This window comes from Cottoperca gobio, chromosome 7 (assembly GCF_900634415.1).
Source record: "Cottoperca gobio chromosome 7, fCotGob3.1, whole genome shotgun sequence".
Lineage (NCBI taxonomy): Eukaryota > Metazoa > Chordata > Actinopteri > Perciformes > Bovichtidae > Cottoperca > Cottoperca gobio.
In genome coordinates, this window is record NC_041361.1 from 6,003,833 (window position 1) to 6,019,894 (window position 16,062).

The following is a 16,062-nucleotide window of genomic DNA, read 5'->3' on the forward strand; positions in this document are numbered from 1 at the left end:
TGTGTTGGTAAGGTTAAAGCTGTGGAGGTGCATGGGACGGAGCTTTGCGTCAGATAAGGCACACCCTGCTCTGCCCTGCTCAGCAGACCCATCAAACCTCCTGGTCCGTGCTGTCTGGAAAATAACTATGACATCGTGCTCCAATGTCATCAATGCAATTAAAAAGTAGTGTGTGTGTGTGTGTGTGTGTGTGTGTGTGTGTGTGTGTGTGTGTGTGTGTGTATTTGTGTCTGGCCGGTGCTCAGGGTCACTCTCCTTCAGCAAAGGAGACAGACAGTGTGAGGTCACATGTTCCTGACCGCAGTTGTCTCCACTTGGAACAGATGTTGTGTTGTTGATGGACCAGACCCCTTTGTCACTTCGGCCGTTTGTCTCTTGTCTGCTGTTCTCTCTTCATGCAGGACAATGATTTTCTGGTAAATTGACAGTAGTAGGATTTTTTGTGAATTGCTTTCTGTTGGAAATTTCTCTAAGAGCCTGGAGAGGTCAGTGTGTTTGTAGGTCAGCTATGGGATTGTGAAGGACGGGTCAGGGGAGGAGAGGTTCAAAAACATGCTGACTACATGGATGTATATAGGAGACAACTGCACAGAAAGGCAGGAGAGAAAATACCTGTTTGTGAGGGTGAGCATAAAGAATATATGTGAGCAGCAGAAATGTAAAGAATACCTGTGTGTGTGTGTGTGTGTGTGTGTGTGTGTGTGTGTGTTTGCGTGTGTGTGTTCTTGTTCAGTCGCTGCGGTTCGGCCGGTGGACTCCAAAGGCTGTGATGAAGACGTTGACTACCACGATGATAAAAGTCAGGCATGTGGCCAAGTTTTCCATAATGTTCAGCCTCCAATGCTTTTGCTCATCATTCAGGTTCCATCGAACTGCGGACAAAACCAGGAAATACAATTAAACAAACTCAATGAATACACAGTCAAGTCTACTTGATTCTGGGACTCAAGCCAACTCATTCTACACAGATTTGCTGTCAACCATAAATCCATATATATGTCTCAATGTCCATGAGTGATCACACAAAAATGAGGGACTATCAAATATTTAATTTTGACAAGGATAAAATATTTGTTTTCGCTTTGCAAACTGATATTATAATAAAAGCTGCGCATGACACAAGTGAACTTTCACAAATAATTCAATCTTTTTTTTAATGAATAGCTAACAAAACACGACAGCATGGAAAATAAATCTATATAAAATATAATAATAATACTTTTTTTCTGTTTGGGCTCCTGGAGACACAGGCGCTCTTTAATAGCTCAAACAATATAACTTAATATTGTTCCATCACATTGATATGTCATGACTATCCTGCTTTGCTTACAAACATGATTGTTTACCTATTGATATGTAAACACACATTGCACAACTTTTGTCTGGGGGTCTCAGAGACTCCACCTGTAAAACCTGGTTAAATGCAATGTATTCATCTGCTCTATATATCTATGATTTATGTTGACCAAAGAAAAAACAATTAAAGAAAAAATGGGTTGATTGTGAAATAATTATTGTTATTTTTTTATACATACATCTGAGGTCTGTGAGAGCCCAAACAAACAGTAGTGGTCAAGCTCAGGTAAACAAAACGCAACAATTTAGTGCTTATATGGGTACCAGACAAGACAAATATAATGTTCAGTAATGTATAGTGGGCATGTATGCTATACAATAGTTTTTAATCACCATTAACTCTTTAATTCCAACTTAACATTTGAACTTGTTATTATATGTAAGGCATTTAAGAAAACAAGCTTCTGATTCAAAGCACACAAAAATAAGCAGAAAGAACAATACAGGGAAGAGTGAACTGATCAGGGGGAAGCTTGTATTTCCTGTCTGACATGCGTCATTTTATTTGTGCTTTGTTCACACCTTGATCTAAAATGATGAAGAACAGGGGCCGGACTATGAAGGATGTTAAATTAAGGTGTGGGTATGCTGTATCTGTGACTCTACAGCCACATGTTACAGTGTTCATGTGTGTACATGTGTGTGTGTGTGTGTGGGGGGGGGGGAGATTACCAAAGGTTAAACGGTGTGAGAACCCCGCCTGGCTGTGTGTGTGTCTGATCTGCCTGGGATGTGGTAGAGTGGGGTCGGGGGGGTCGGTGATATGTAGGCCACTCACATCACGCACCACTGGCTCCATTAGACAGAGCTGGATCCACGGAAAAGGGAGGGGAGGACGGCGGGGGCAGCGAGGTTCATAACAGTCAAAGAAAATGAAAGAAGAGGGATGAAAGGAGCGATGAGAATGAGATGTGTTTGTGGGGGGGCTGCTCGGGGGGCCCGGTGGAGTCAGAAGACTCGGTGGAGGCGTTCAAAGGGGGAAAGCATTCTTGAATGACTCTCACATGCTGACCGACCTTCTTTCTGACACGTGATCCTTCACAACACAAAACATCTGCAAATGTTATTTTAGGGTTAATTATGATTGATTATAATAATGTTGAATAATTACAGCTATTTACATTTTTCCGTTAACACAGCAAATTTACAAATGTATATAATTATATATATATATATATATTATATAGAAAAAGAGGTTCAGGTAAGAAGGAAAATAAAGCAAACATTAAGGGGGGGGTATGGTTTTATTAAATAACATTTTAGTATTATAGATTTTTTTTAAATAGGTTATAAAAGAGATAAAGTAGTATAATGATAGCAGTGTGGTTATATTTCAGATATGGAGATGAAACCGACAAACAGTCTTTTATTTACTGTTAGAGCTGAGTTGGCGTGACCTGGCTGAAGTTCACTGACCCGCTGTTCAGAAACCTGTACTGCAGTCTAACCGGCACCGGTACATCTCATTCTAACTCATCTTCTCATCTCAATGCACCTGCTTTTCCAACTCCTGGATGTGGCTGCTGAATAAAAAATCTCTGGACATGTGAATAGATGGCACTTTTATATTTAGTTTAATGTCTTTCCTTCTATTTACTCCACGGCGTGCATAGACATGAACACATATTGACACATTTACACACACACACACACACACAAATGTACACAGCAGAGAAAAAAAAGCAACCTCCCTTCTTCAACTCCCACACGTGCTGACAGTAGCACTAAAACCTTTGCGAACTCTGACCTGGTGTCAGGCCTTGTTTCCATGGTTACAGCTAGTCCAACTGGTAATGGGTTGTTTGTCAGGACACACAAAGGGCCAGTGAAGGTTGAGAGATGTGAAGCTTGCTCCGACAAAGAAAAAAGCTCGGGGCTCTGTTTATTTTCTTACCTATGAAGATGAGCAGGACCCCGACTGCGACCTGCAGACAGAGGGAGATGCTGATTAAGGTGATGATGGGAGTGTAAAAAGAGATGTTTGGCCCCTGCTCCAGCACAGCCTTTAGCTGGGAAGCGTTGGCCATCAGTAGTGCCACATCCAGCATGCTCTCAGCTGCACTCTTCTTATTAGCATAGTGGTTCATGTTCAGAGGGGCTGGGCTGTGGGGCCCAGTATCTGCATGAGAGGCCTGGGGAGAGAAGAAAGTAACCGGCACAGAGATAACGTTTATGACTTGGAGATAACGCCTGAAAGAAGGAAGCTTGCAAATAAACAAAAAAAAAGGCATGCTCTGTGCTGCGTTTTCTTCTCCCAATAGAACAACGAGGCGGCATGTTGATGAGACTAGCAGTAATTTTGTGCTTCCTGTGCATTGGTGGTGAGGATCTGGTTATCATTCTGACCTAATTAGCACAACAAGCCATTACAGAAGAGTGACCTTTGAAGACAGATCCATTAGTACAGCAAAGAGATACTGACACACTGGCAAGACACCCATTAAAACACGGTGAACGTGAACAAGTCAGCATGTGCAGGGTTAGAGGATTTCCATGGTTTGTAATGATGCACATGTTCTTGTTCTCAGGGCATATCATACCGTATGTGTTGCTGTGAGCCCTCTTTAGCACTATTTGATGACTTAATCAAACCAAAGCAGGGTAACAGAGGTTAACTGTATAACTGCAATGAGTAAAACCCACAACAGCTGTTTTCTTCATTAATCCTGCTTTGTGATGCAACATTTATTTATACGGTAGAACAAAATGAACCTAAAAACACAAAAAGAAATTCATTATAAAATTACATATTCTATAGAGCAAGGGCTTAGGAAGAAGAACATTTAGGTTGTATCCCTTCTATGAGTGATCAACAAGTGATAACCAAAAGCATACTTTTAGTTTTTTAGTTTTACGTTGAATTCTCCAACCCATTGATTCTTGTGTGGGTGATGATTATGTAACAAAAGATCTGCTTGGTTTTGTGTGTGTGTCTATTCCATCCCAGTGGACTCTGCACCGCAAAGAAAAAGACATGTACTGCGGCAGCAGGTCCTCGATAAACAGTGTGCTTTTCGATTAATAAGAAATCAATCTCTTGTAAAAAATTCCTTCCTTTGCAGCCCTGCTGCTGAATGAACAGCAGCTACTGTGCAGCTATGACTGAGCACTATCACTGAGGATTCGGTCTTCTCAAGGCTAAAACCTGCACACTCTCTGCAAACGTAAAATAATCAACAGTGCTCGCAGTCTCTTCCTCAACACTGAAGCCTTCCCTCTTTTTCTCACAACACACCCCTGCCGCTGCAGAGAGCATAGTTTGTCAGGGATTAACCAAACCACAGAGCTGGTACGAACGGTTTTCCCACTGCTCCAGAGATATACAAAAAGAAGAGCTGCACCCTCTAATTTGCTACAGGGTAGGCTACAGCTGAATTACAATGTGTTCCGGAGATTCACAACAATCAGCTGGCATGTTGATGTATGAGGGGGAAGTACACACTGTACAGAAGTTGTGATCATAGGGGATTGGAGAAGAGCTAGTACTCCAGTTGCAGTAATTATTTTGAGGAGTTTTTTTTTAATCTTATGATGATTACTGGACAAGCCATGTTTAATTCTCTTAATAAGCCATTGCTTTTCAGGACATGGATTACACGTGTCACTGATCAAGCTCTTCATCTGGCAGCATACACACCATTTCAGATTTTATCATTTGGCATAGCTTCATGTGAACGCTGCAGACATCCTGACAACATCCAGCAAAAACGTCACTATGGGCGTTCTCCAAATCTTTTTCACTCTGAGCCATAATGCTCCCATGGTAGGACTCATAGCAAGGAATCAAACAGCTCTTCAAAACATGTTTCCCTACGGTCCACGGGGAAAGCAACATGGTGCAGTGTAGTGCTCTTGTGACTCTGATCTGTGCCAAACGCCACAAATGGCACACTGTCATGACATGTCAGGGTCAGCCATTCTGCTCTCAAACACTGACAGAGGCTTTTCAGAGACAGCCCTTTATCCCCGAGTCAACAGACCACAGTGAGATAATGCTTGTTGTGAGATCACTAGTTGGAAACATGCAGTCAGTATGTCTAGGAACACAGCAGATGGATTTTCTCTTAAATTCTCCAGCAAATATAAGGAACTCTTTTTGATGTTACATACTGTAGTTTAGTAGTGAGTGGGCCAATGCTAAAAAAAAACATCAGTCACAGTACTCAGTCAGTCCAAGCTGTTTGTAAGGATTAATCCTGTTGTCTATTCATATCATAGGGCTGAGAACACAGGATAACAACTAATCACAGCAGAGGACACGATGAAGAACAAATAAATAGGCCATGAAATGTCAAACTGTGCTGTCATGAGGAGGTGGGGACATGTGCAAGTGCAAAAACCCATCGGATCCAGGCTTTCAGTTGGATAACACCCGTAACTTCTCATATTTGCATATTTTGCTCTGACTTTTGTTTTCCCCTTTGAGAAACATGGCGCTTGTCAGTCACCCAGCTATTACACATCTATTGTTATTTTTGCACAAAACCTAAAATGTAAGGTATTCATTAAGTCAATCGCTCTGTACTGGTCCTTGGTTTCAATCATTATTTTTGTGATGAATTATTCACACTGCATTCCTTGTCTGAAAAAGACTCAAGGGACAAACCACGGAGAGAGAGAAAGGGAGGAGGATGAGGAGGGGAGGGAAGACGGAGAGAGATAGAAAAGTTGTTAGAGTCTGTTTTAACTCTCAGTTCAATGCGTCACTTTGGAATAGCAGATGGATTCATACAATAAAACCTAACATATTCTGCAGAATCAGATCAGATTGTCACTAATTTTACAGTATAAGAGAAAGTTGTTCAAAGGAAATCACATGGTCAAGTCATTTATTTTAAGAATATGTGGACGAAAGTGCTATACTGAGAAGATCAGGCACATTTACTGTATATAACTTTAATCATTTTATGAATGAATGAATAAATAGCACCCTTACAACCTGGACTGCCTGTTCATTAACTATGAAATATAAAAGTATTGTTTTAATCTTAAAATGATGTACATAAGATGTGCAAAGAATATAAAAAACAGATAAATGGACACTCAAAGCCATTTATGTAAATTAAGTAATAAAACCGATCTTCTTTACAGGATTTTAAAACAATCTCACAGTGAGTTGTTGACTGTTCTCCAGTCTATGGTGAACATTGAACATGCATTATCACTGCTAGATGTTACCTGAACAGCACAATGGAGGGGAGTCATTCGGTTGAAAAACTAAAGGACCTGGAAGTAATTTAGGGAGAAATCGGGCAAAGTGAGATTTAAACTGGTGCCAATTTAGTTTTTATTTAATGCATTGTTTTTAAAAACAAATAAAAGTCTTATTCTTTACATCCCCTGCTCCCCACTACCCTTTCACACATGAGTAAATAAAGTAGTCTCCTATCATAAATACTACCTTTATTTCTGTCTCATAGCTAGTTGCAGTGCAATAGTGTTCTTGCTTTGAAATCACAGCCTCTGGAAAGGCTGCAATTCCTATATCCCTGAGATTGAACCTAAAACTTAATTGAATCATAAAAAATGGTTGTTCAGTGTTTAAACACCTCGTAAAGTTGTGGCTTACTTCCAAGCAAAAGAAATGAACTCATTGAACTCGCTCACCTAATCCTAAACTTTCCCCCTTTCCTCACATCGTCACACTAACTGATTACCGCTAAGCTAAATACCTGCATGTCAGTTACTGTAAGTGTATGTCATGACTATTGCTTTGTATCTAACATGTAGAAAGCTCTTTGCAGCAACAATGCAATACGTCACTAAAGGCACGGTTACCTTGCATTCATTATTCACTTATTTAAACATGCTGCTGTTCAGCAACATGATGAAAAAGCAAATGAACTTGCATCTGTAACCGCATGGGTGTGTTTCCCCTCCTTTTGTTTTTTTTTTCTTATACATCAGCACTTCTCTGCATTCCATCCATCATGTCCTATCAGCAGCCTCTCTCTCTCTCACTCACCTCAAACTCTGGCCCTCCTCCAGATGAGGATCGACCCAACTGTAAATCTAATTTCCATGATTCTCTTTTAGTTTTAAAGCCTTACACAATGCAAAGAAAATATGGCTGTTTCAGAGCGTGGTCTACACGGCTACTATAGGACTCAGAGACAAAAAAACATTTTCATTCTAGAGAAAGTTGCAGTGCAAAATCTACAAGAACGTGCTGAAGAATGTGCTAGTAATGTACTGACATCTGACACCGAATCTGATTTGTCTCAGATTACAGTGTAACACAGGCAAATATATGAAAACCATTTGGAAAGTCTCCATATAAAATCTTCACTTCACAAAACAACCATGGATTGATTCCATTTTTATTGACAAACACTGGTGGGAGACACATTGTAAATGAGACCAATTGCTTGAGCGTAAGGGTATTACGTTCTGCATCTGTTGGCTGAGCTCTGCCAGTCACAAGGAGGTATCTCTGGCTGCCAGGGTCTCTCTCTTCCTCATCCTTTCTTCCTCAAACACACACACACACACACACACACACACACACACACACACACACACACACACACACACACACACACACACACACATGCACACATCTATCTGAAATTAAATGGCGCTATAAAGACAGTGACTATGGAGATGACATAGCGATGCCCATTTCCTTGTCCTGTAATACGGCATTTGAAATAGCCAACTATATATTGTAATTACTTGTCAAATGGCAACTTCAATCGCCACATAAAACACAATGTACATTCCTTGTTGTGGCATGAAGTAGGATGACATTATGTAAAAGTAAAACTGTGCGTGTGCATTTTGACCAGTGAAGTGGAAACAAAGTAGGGCATTCATTATTTATAAGGTCACTTCAGGTGCCAACAATGTTTCACTCTTCAACTGAACCAGACTGTCATCTGACTCTGCATGCCTGAAACAGACGTGAAGATCTCTGTTTAAGTGTTGTCTTTTATTCACTTGTTTTTTTGTGAGGACCCTACACATACAGTCTATGGTATGGACATGCATCATTTATGTTCTGCAAAGTTTATGTATAGTTTTCCCCCCTCATTTAGATTACATGTAATATGAGAAGAGGCCAAAAGTGGCGTGAAAATGCGGAAACTACAAGGGATGGATACTTTAACAGGATCACCTTACATAAAAATACAGCAACACGCAAAACATCTCTTTGTCCAAATCCAAACAAAAATGTCACAACTTTAGTATTCATTTCATGCCTGCTGCATTGAAATCCATTTAATTTCCCAGGTCCCTCTTTAGACACTTGTTTGGCATTTGTTGGATTCCCCTATGATGGGATTTGGATGCAGTTTGCAAAGACTCCCCCCCCCCCCCCCCCAGATAAATATTGCTTCCATGCTTCTGTCTTTCTTGCATTTGTTAGATGTGCAACCCCCAAATGAATTATACTAAACTATTAAAAATCAGTCACATACACCATGTCATGGTACAACACAGGATGTACCTGTTCCCTTTTTGAAAAAAAGTGGATTAAAATGTCTTACCTCAGTCCCACTTCCCCCGTTGCTGCTGCTCGTCATTATCCCATGCGTATAGTACTGCACCTTAGCTGCAGGCTGCAGCTCTGACAAGCTCAGCTGCAAAGTGTCTGCAAGCACAGCAGACTTAATAGAGTAGCCGATGCACATTCTGGTTTTATATTTATTATATATATATATATATATATATATATATATATATATATATGTTTTTCTTTCTTCAAGATATATGTATCTTTATATATATATTATTATTTTGAGAACATTGTTATATATATTACAGCAGGCTGTTGAGCTCTTAGTGAGAGGCACAGACACGTGATGGGATGAGTTGCTGAAGGGCGTGAAAGAAAGAAATGTATACAGATGATAACAGGCTTTTTTTCAAGGAATGATCATTTAACCGCTTTGTCATTCACTTGCATAAACAGCCTTTAAATAGTTGGTCTTTTCATGTGATATATGTGTCACTTTCACTGTTGAACAGTATGATGGGCTCTATGTGCTGTCCCAGCGTGCTGTGTGATTGGACGGTCCCTCCAGTCGTTACCAGGGGCGTGGAGCCAAGCGAGCAGCTGAATGGGAAACACATTTGTGTGCCTCACTGTTGTATTAAACCTAATGGGGAGCGACGATGACAAGCTAAAACAGTTGTCCGCGTAAATTAATTGCCGAGGGGTGGCAGGAAAACAAACATCGGCCCTACTGGTCTTCAACTACACGCTCCGCATACAGCAGCAGCCGAGGAGAGGCATCGTTAGCTGCGACCGAACAAGAGGGATGCGAGGACTTGAAAGGAGATAAAATACAACATATTCGTCTTTTTTCTCTCTCGTCAATATGGCTTTGGTGTTCACTTGGCAAAGACTGAGTTGAAGCCGAATTGGTTTGCAAGTCGTTTGGCTTAGCCTTTCAACGTGAAAACGTGGACACTATGCAGATAGGGCGTTTTAAAGTCCACCTTTTTGCCGTGGACAGTCGGCTAACGTTAGCGAGGTTTGTCTAACACTGGACCTGGCAGGTCTGTCTGTGTCGTGTATCGCTAGCGGGACTTTAGCCCAGGTTGTTTGGTTTCTTCGCTTTTTTTTTTTTTTTTGAACATAGGTAAGTCATGTCCCATCTTGGTTCAGTGTAATAAAATGTTTGGAGACTAGCTAACCTATTGGTATCTGAATGTTGACGGTGAATTAGCAACACACGTTGGCTCTGAATCACTAAACTTAACTTGTGTCGTCACAGACAGATTGCTAGTGTTTCGATGATGGTTTCTGCTAACAATATGTTTATAACTCATGGGCATGTCTTTTCATCCACCTGCTTATTTGACATCAACTAACTTAACCTCCGTAACGTCTGAAACCCCTACGCCCAATATGCAGCTTCAGCCTCGCCCTACACACCAGGAGTTGTTTAATTTTGTTTCATTAACAGTTTAACATTTAATTTGCAGCTCTTGATATCGGATGCAATCTCGTCCATCGTCCATCCCACTGTTGTTAGGGGCCTCTGCTGGCAAACTGCGTCACCGAGTGGGCGCTGCAGGTATTCATCTCTAAATCTGCAGTTTGGGAAGTCTAGCCATGGCACGAATGACCTGGAAACCAAAGTGACTGAACTTTTAAATCACCATGGCGGCAGAGGCTAATTCAAACTCCAAGACCCACCAAGAACTGAAACACCCATCTGTATCCAACGCTCAGTGTGAACTGCCCGTGAATATGTATGAGGCCATGGGTGAAGGAAATGTCAATCTTGTGGACTCAGTAGGGAGAGGCGTGAGTGACCCCAGTGCATCCAGTTATCAGAGGAATGTGCATCAGAGATTCATCAGGAGAAGTCTATGGTTCTCGGACGCAGATGAGCAGGCCTTTGAAGCACCTGAATGCGATAACAGGAATAAGATCCTAAACATTAACCTGCGGACAATAGTGGACAGGACACGGGGGACGAGTTGTGGGATACAGGAAGGTTCCAGCACTGAAAGTCAAGGTGGGCAAAAAGACAGTGCAACAGAGAGCGCCAGTGCCGATGACGAGAAGGAGAAAGGTGGCGATTCGTTAAATCCTACATGCAATGGTGGGAGTAAAGCCGCTATCAAGGCATCCAGTGAGGAGAATGAGGAGGAGGCGGAGGTGAAAGCAGTCTCCACATCTCCAGGAGGAAGATTCCTCAAATTTGACATAGAACTGGGGAGAGGGTCCTTCAAGACGGTCTACAAGGGCCTGGATACTGAGACCTGGGTGGAAGTTGCCTGGTGTGAGCTGCAGGTAAAGTACTGAAACTGTGCATCTATCTCTGTGACACCCAACCATAAAGACAGTTTTAGTTCATGAAAGACGAAGCATATACAGCAGCCACATATAACACCCTTTTTTTTCTAATTCCTATTCTGGCAGTTGGGCGTGGGCGACGATTGTATAGTAAAAACTTCACAATCTTGTTCTCTATAAGAAATGCATAAATAGTATTTCAATCAGTGTTTTTATATTAGTGGAGGAATGCCTGACTCTCACGGGAAGCCCCCTCTCTGTGCTCCGCTCTGTCGGTGAAGGTTCACACATGATGTTGGTATAATGGCGATGTCTTCAGGGAGGTGTCAAACAGCCTTCCGAGGGAGCCCGCTAAATTGCAAATAGGTTACCACTAAACTTTTAAATGGTTTACACAGGAAAAGTGATTGACAAGCGTTAGCTGTTGACTGAAATTTAGTGATCAGCAGTTTGGCAAATGCACAAGGAGTGTCTGTGTGTTGTCTTGTATTACACAGACACAGGAAAATCACCAGCTTAGACTGTGCAAAGGTATTAACTAATTATTTCCGTCCTTTGGAGACTGCAGCAGGGATTACACCTCTCCCTCTCCCAGGAGGCTTAAGGAGGACTACAGTAAGCATGACTGGCCCCCTCAAAGAAGGAGAACTTCTAATGTGATTTGTTATTCTATCACTGTTTAGATTAAAATAGCTAAGGATTCATTTCCAACAGTTTGTGTTCAACCATCCTTCATTTTTGCCATAGTCATTTGCTCAGCTGATAATGTAATGGCACTGGATACAGTTATTGGAGTGGACGGTGCAGGAGATGCTTGTGTGTGCTCTGTCCCACTGCTGTGCTATTCCCTGCATCCCTCCCTCTGTGCAACAGGAGGTAGGCAGACAGGAAGCAGCTGAAGTGCGCTGTAGCATGCTGGGAACCATGTGGCTGTCCTGTGGCCTCAGTGAATACTAATTCCTAAGGTTCTGAAAACATCTGCGAGAAAAGAATGCATTGAAAGAACTAAACCTGTTTTGTTTGACTGAAGCATCACATGGCAGTGACGAACCTTAATCACTGGAAAGGACTTTGAAGATAACATGCCATAGGCTAGGAATAAAGATACAGTAGCGCTGACTCTGAGAGACATGATGACTTCATTTAGGTGATGTCATACAGACGGCTAGTAGCAGTGAGCAATCCCAGATCTCCCTCAACATGATAACACTGAGCTGTAATTGGACTCAGCTGATGATGGGATGTGGAACAAGAAGCAATTTACTGTGTTTTATTCTCCCCCTAGTGACACATTTAAAGTCCCTCTAGTGGACAGTCAATAATGGATGTTAATTACAATACAAATGGTCCTTTCTCACAATCAGTATTCTCATCTAGTTGCTCTTTCATGTATTGTAGCTTTAAACTCGCAGTCTTCCATAAAAGCGGTTGGATAAACAAAACCCTATGCTGACCCGATCAATGTGTTTTATCAGAGTGCCCTCTGGTTCATTAACTCATTGAGGGGATCAGAATTATTAATTGAGATGTTGTCTGCTTGAGTCAATGAGATCAGAACTGCTTGTCGATTCATCCTGCCTTTATCAAACTGACCATCCAGTGACGTTGAACCTTCTAAGTGGTTTATGAAAAGCAGGTCAATATTAAACTGTTAGTGGTGCTGAAATGGGTCAGACAAATAAATTGTGGCAGATCTGTAAACGCAAAACCTAATTAAGTTTTAGGGCTTGTTCGCTGACAACATACCGAGTATTCTCTTAATTTATGTTTTCAATTAGGTCTACTCGTTTGGTCTATAAAATGTCATAGAATAGTGAACATTTTAGTGCGAGTCTAATGCAATATCTTATCTATTACAGCAGCAATTTGTTGATAAACTATTAATCCAGCGACTGAAAATGTATTATAAAAAAATGAAGACCAAAAAAACAGCAAATATTTACAAATTGAGACTCTAGAACTAAGAAAATTGGATGTTTTGCCTAAAAAACTATTTATACAATTAATTGATTATCAAATTTACAGAAGAATAATTGCTAACAATTCATTAATCGACTTCAGCTCCAGTCATTTTGGATATTTCAATGTATATTTAAGCTGTAATAAGTTCAATCAAATGTATTTGTATAGCCCAATATCACAAATTATACATTTGCGTCAGTGTGCTTTACAGACTGTACAGGTTACGACACCCTCTGTCCTTAGACCCTCGCATCGCACAAGGAAAAACCTCCTAAAAGAAACCCCATAATTAAAGGCGGAAAAATGGAAGAAACCTCAGGGAGAGCAACTGAGGAGGGATCCCTCTCCCAGGACGGACAGACGTGCAATAGATGTCGTGTGTACAGGATAAACAACATAGTACAAATACAACATTTGACAGAAATTATGTTGTGTTGAAAAAGAGAAAGTTTGGATGAATCCAGGAACATTTCAAAAAGGCTTCCCGGTGTCCAGCAGGACCAGGGCAGCAGGCGCAGCCACGATTCCTGGTCCTGACGTAAACTTTATCAGTGGCAACCTGCCACATGAGAGACAGAAACTCCGGGGATGATTGCCCCGGATGATGAGTTAGTAACATACATTTACATAAATGCATACAGATATAGAGGGAGAGGAGGGAGGGGAGGAAGAGAAGGAGAGCAGGGAGGTGTCCCCCGGCAGTCTAAGCCTATAGCAGCATAACTAGGGGCTGATCCAAGGCAAGCCTGAGCCAGCCCTAACTATAAGCTTTATCAAAAAGGAAAGTCTTTAGCCTACTCTTAAATGTGGAGAGTGTGTCTGCCCTCCGAACACAAACTGGAAGCTGGTTCCACTGGAGAGGAGCTTGATAGCTGAAGGCTGAGGCTCCCATTGTACTCTTAGAGACTCTAGGAACTACAAGTAACCCTGCAGTCTGGGAGCGTAATGCTCTAGTTGGTTACTATGAGATCTTTAAGATATGCTGGAGCCTGACCATTAATTGCTTTGTAAGTCAGGAGAAGGATTTTGAATTATATTCTGTATTTTACCAGGAGCCAGTGCAGAGCAGCTAATACAGGAGTAATATGATCCCGTTTCCTAGTTCTTGTAAATGCACGTGCCGCTGCATTTTGGATCAACTGAAGAGTCTTAAGTGACTTTTTGGGATAACCTGATAACAATGAGTTGCAGTTATCAACAGACTCTTTATCTTCGTGCAGTGAATTAGATGTTTTATTGACTTTCTTAAAGCAAAATGTACAGTTTGTAGCTCCAGTGGGATTTACCATTATTCTTAATGTTGTTGTGCTTCAAGTAAAGAGTCACTTTAAAGACTGCTGGTCTGAACCAAGAACCCACACTGACCACAATCGCACCAGATTTTCTCTGTCATTTTCTACAGCACAGTGCAAGACAGTACAGGTATCAACTAGTCTTAAGATTGCACCCAAAATAGTGAAGATTTTATGCCTGTGTTGTGCATGTTTACTCTTCAGTGTTGCATGTAGATGATGCCAGCTTTACCTAGCTCAATAAACTGTGGTGGAAGACAGAGGAGCTCTTTGTGGAAGATGTAGGGAAGGAGATATGACTCTGTGATTTTCCACTGTTTTCCCTCCTTCCAGTGGTCACATGGCTTTCTTGCATAGAAATTTTAATCTGGTTTTGTGTTTATTCTCTCTCTCTACCTCTCAACCCCCTGCCCCTTTTCTCCCATTCCCATCTCCCTCACATCTCATAATATGAGAGAAAGATGCTTGTTGTAAGTTTTTCATTGTCGAGAAGAAACACTTCTTGTGTTTCAGTTTACCTTGTCTCATTGTATCATTGCTAACTGGAATTTCTTTGTTTTAACTTTGGAGACTTCCCGTTCCTGCCAATTGTGTCTCTGTGTATAGTTTGTTATCTCGCAGACAGAGTTTACTTCTGACTTTTTGCAGACTTCTCTGTGGTATTTGGCAGTGAGTTTGTTATTCTGTAGATTAAATCTGGTTCTCATTTTATGAATGCAGAGCTGGTAAGGATCCTATGGAAGTGATATGGTGCTGCCCATCTCTGAGTGTTTGCTGGATATTTGGGCATCCTTGAACCAAACAAACCCAGCAAATGACAAAATGAGTCACTAAGTCAATGTCTTGGTTCCAAACACTGTCTTTTGCTGTAATGTCAGATTAGATTGAGCCATGCTATAAGGATGGTATTGTATTTCTGGTCCTAGATTATGGCTGTCTCTTTTGGATTATCATGTATAGCGCGGATGGCAAAAGGAAAACAAAGTTACTGATGCTCAAGTAGGTCATTGGTTACAGCTCATTTGGCGTTGAGAGGCCAAGGGAAGGAAGGGGAAGGGTGCCAGCATTTCATTGTTCAACCCTGTGTTGTACATGAAAAGAAAATCGATCTTGAATCTTGAATGGTTCCAAACCAGCTTACTTTTCATTTTATACAAAAATTGGTTGTCTTGTTTAGGCCTTTGGAAACACAGTCGTGTTTTGTCTCTTTTTAATTCCACAGTTTCTATTGCTGTTAAACTAAATCCAGTTCTGTATTTTATTTGAGCCTAATGTTCCTCTTTGCCAATGCACTTGTGACTGCATTTGTCAATTTTCTGTTTTCTTAAGTGAGACTGTTCTCCGTGCCTCAATACATTACAGTAGGATTGAGACTAAGGGTTGTATCCATGAGGGATTTAATGTGCCGATTATTTTTCATGATTGATTGCTTAGTCTATGAAATGCTAGAAAATAATAAGAAATGGCCATCAAATTTCCCTAGAAACCTTGACATTATCAGATGTCTGGGTTTTGGACGGGTTGAACTGCTTCTGACAAAACAAATTATATTCAGTTGACTTCGACGATTAATTGCTGATCAAAATGGTTGCAGATTAAATTTCTTATAGTTGCGCTTCTGCTTCACCCTGTTTCTGACGTCTTATCTCCCTCTGTGAAACTGTTCTTGCTGTGCCTGCACATTTGAGTCATTCTTAT

At 41.1% G+C, this 16,062-nt stretch overlaps 2 protein-coding genes across 2 annotated transcripts in view; one reads left to right on the forward strand and one right to left on the reverse strand.

Annotated features, from left to right (window-relative positions):
• Positions 1–729: 729 nt before the first annotated feature.
• LOC115011284 (ninjurin-1) lies at positions 730–3,446 on the reverse strand. Its single transcript, XM_029436370.1, has 2 exons — positions 3,251–3,446; positions 730–872 (listed from the first exon to the last, which is right to left on the reverse strand). The coding sequence occupies exons 1-2, from the start codon at positions 3,441–3,443 to the stop codon at positions 730–732; spliced, it is 336 nt and encodes a 111-aa protein (XP_029292230.1). The 5' UTR covers positions 3,444–3,446.
• Positions 3,447–10,315: 6,869 nt separating this feature from the next.
• Positions 10,316–16,062, forward strand: part of LOC115010920 (serine/threonine-protein kinase WNK2) — a 39,138-nt gene continuing 33,391 nt past the window's right edge. Inside the window, 1 exon segment of the mRNA XM_029435831.1 lies at positions 10,316–11,107. Coding sequence (XP_029291691.1) covers positions 10,469–11,107 — 639 coding nt within the window. The 5' untranslated portion in view covers positions 10,316–10,468.

Excerpts from the sequence above, each read along its gene's own strand:
- LOC115011284 (XM_029436370.1), bottom strand. The coding sequence starts at position 3,443 with ATGAACCACTATGCTAATAAGAAGAGTGCAGCTGAGAGCATGCTGGAT. Across the intron at positions 873-3,250 it reads GGTCCTGCTCATCTTCATAG|TTCGATGGAACCTGAATGAT; the intron begins GTAAGAAAATAA and ends TTTTGTCCGCAG.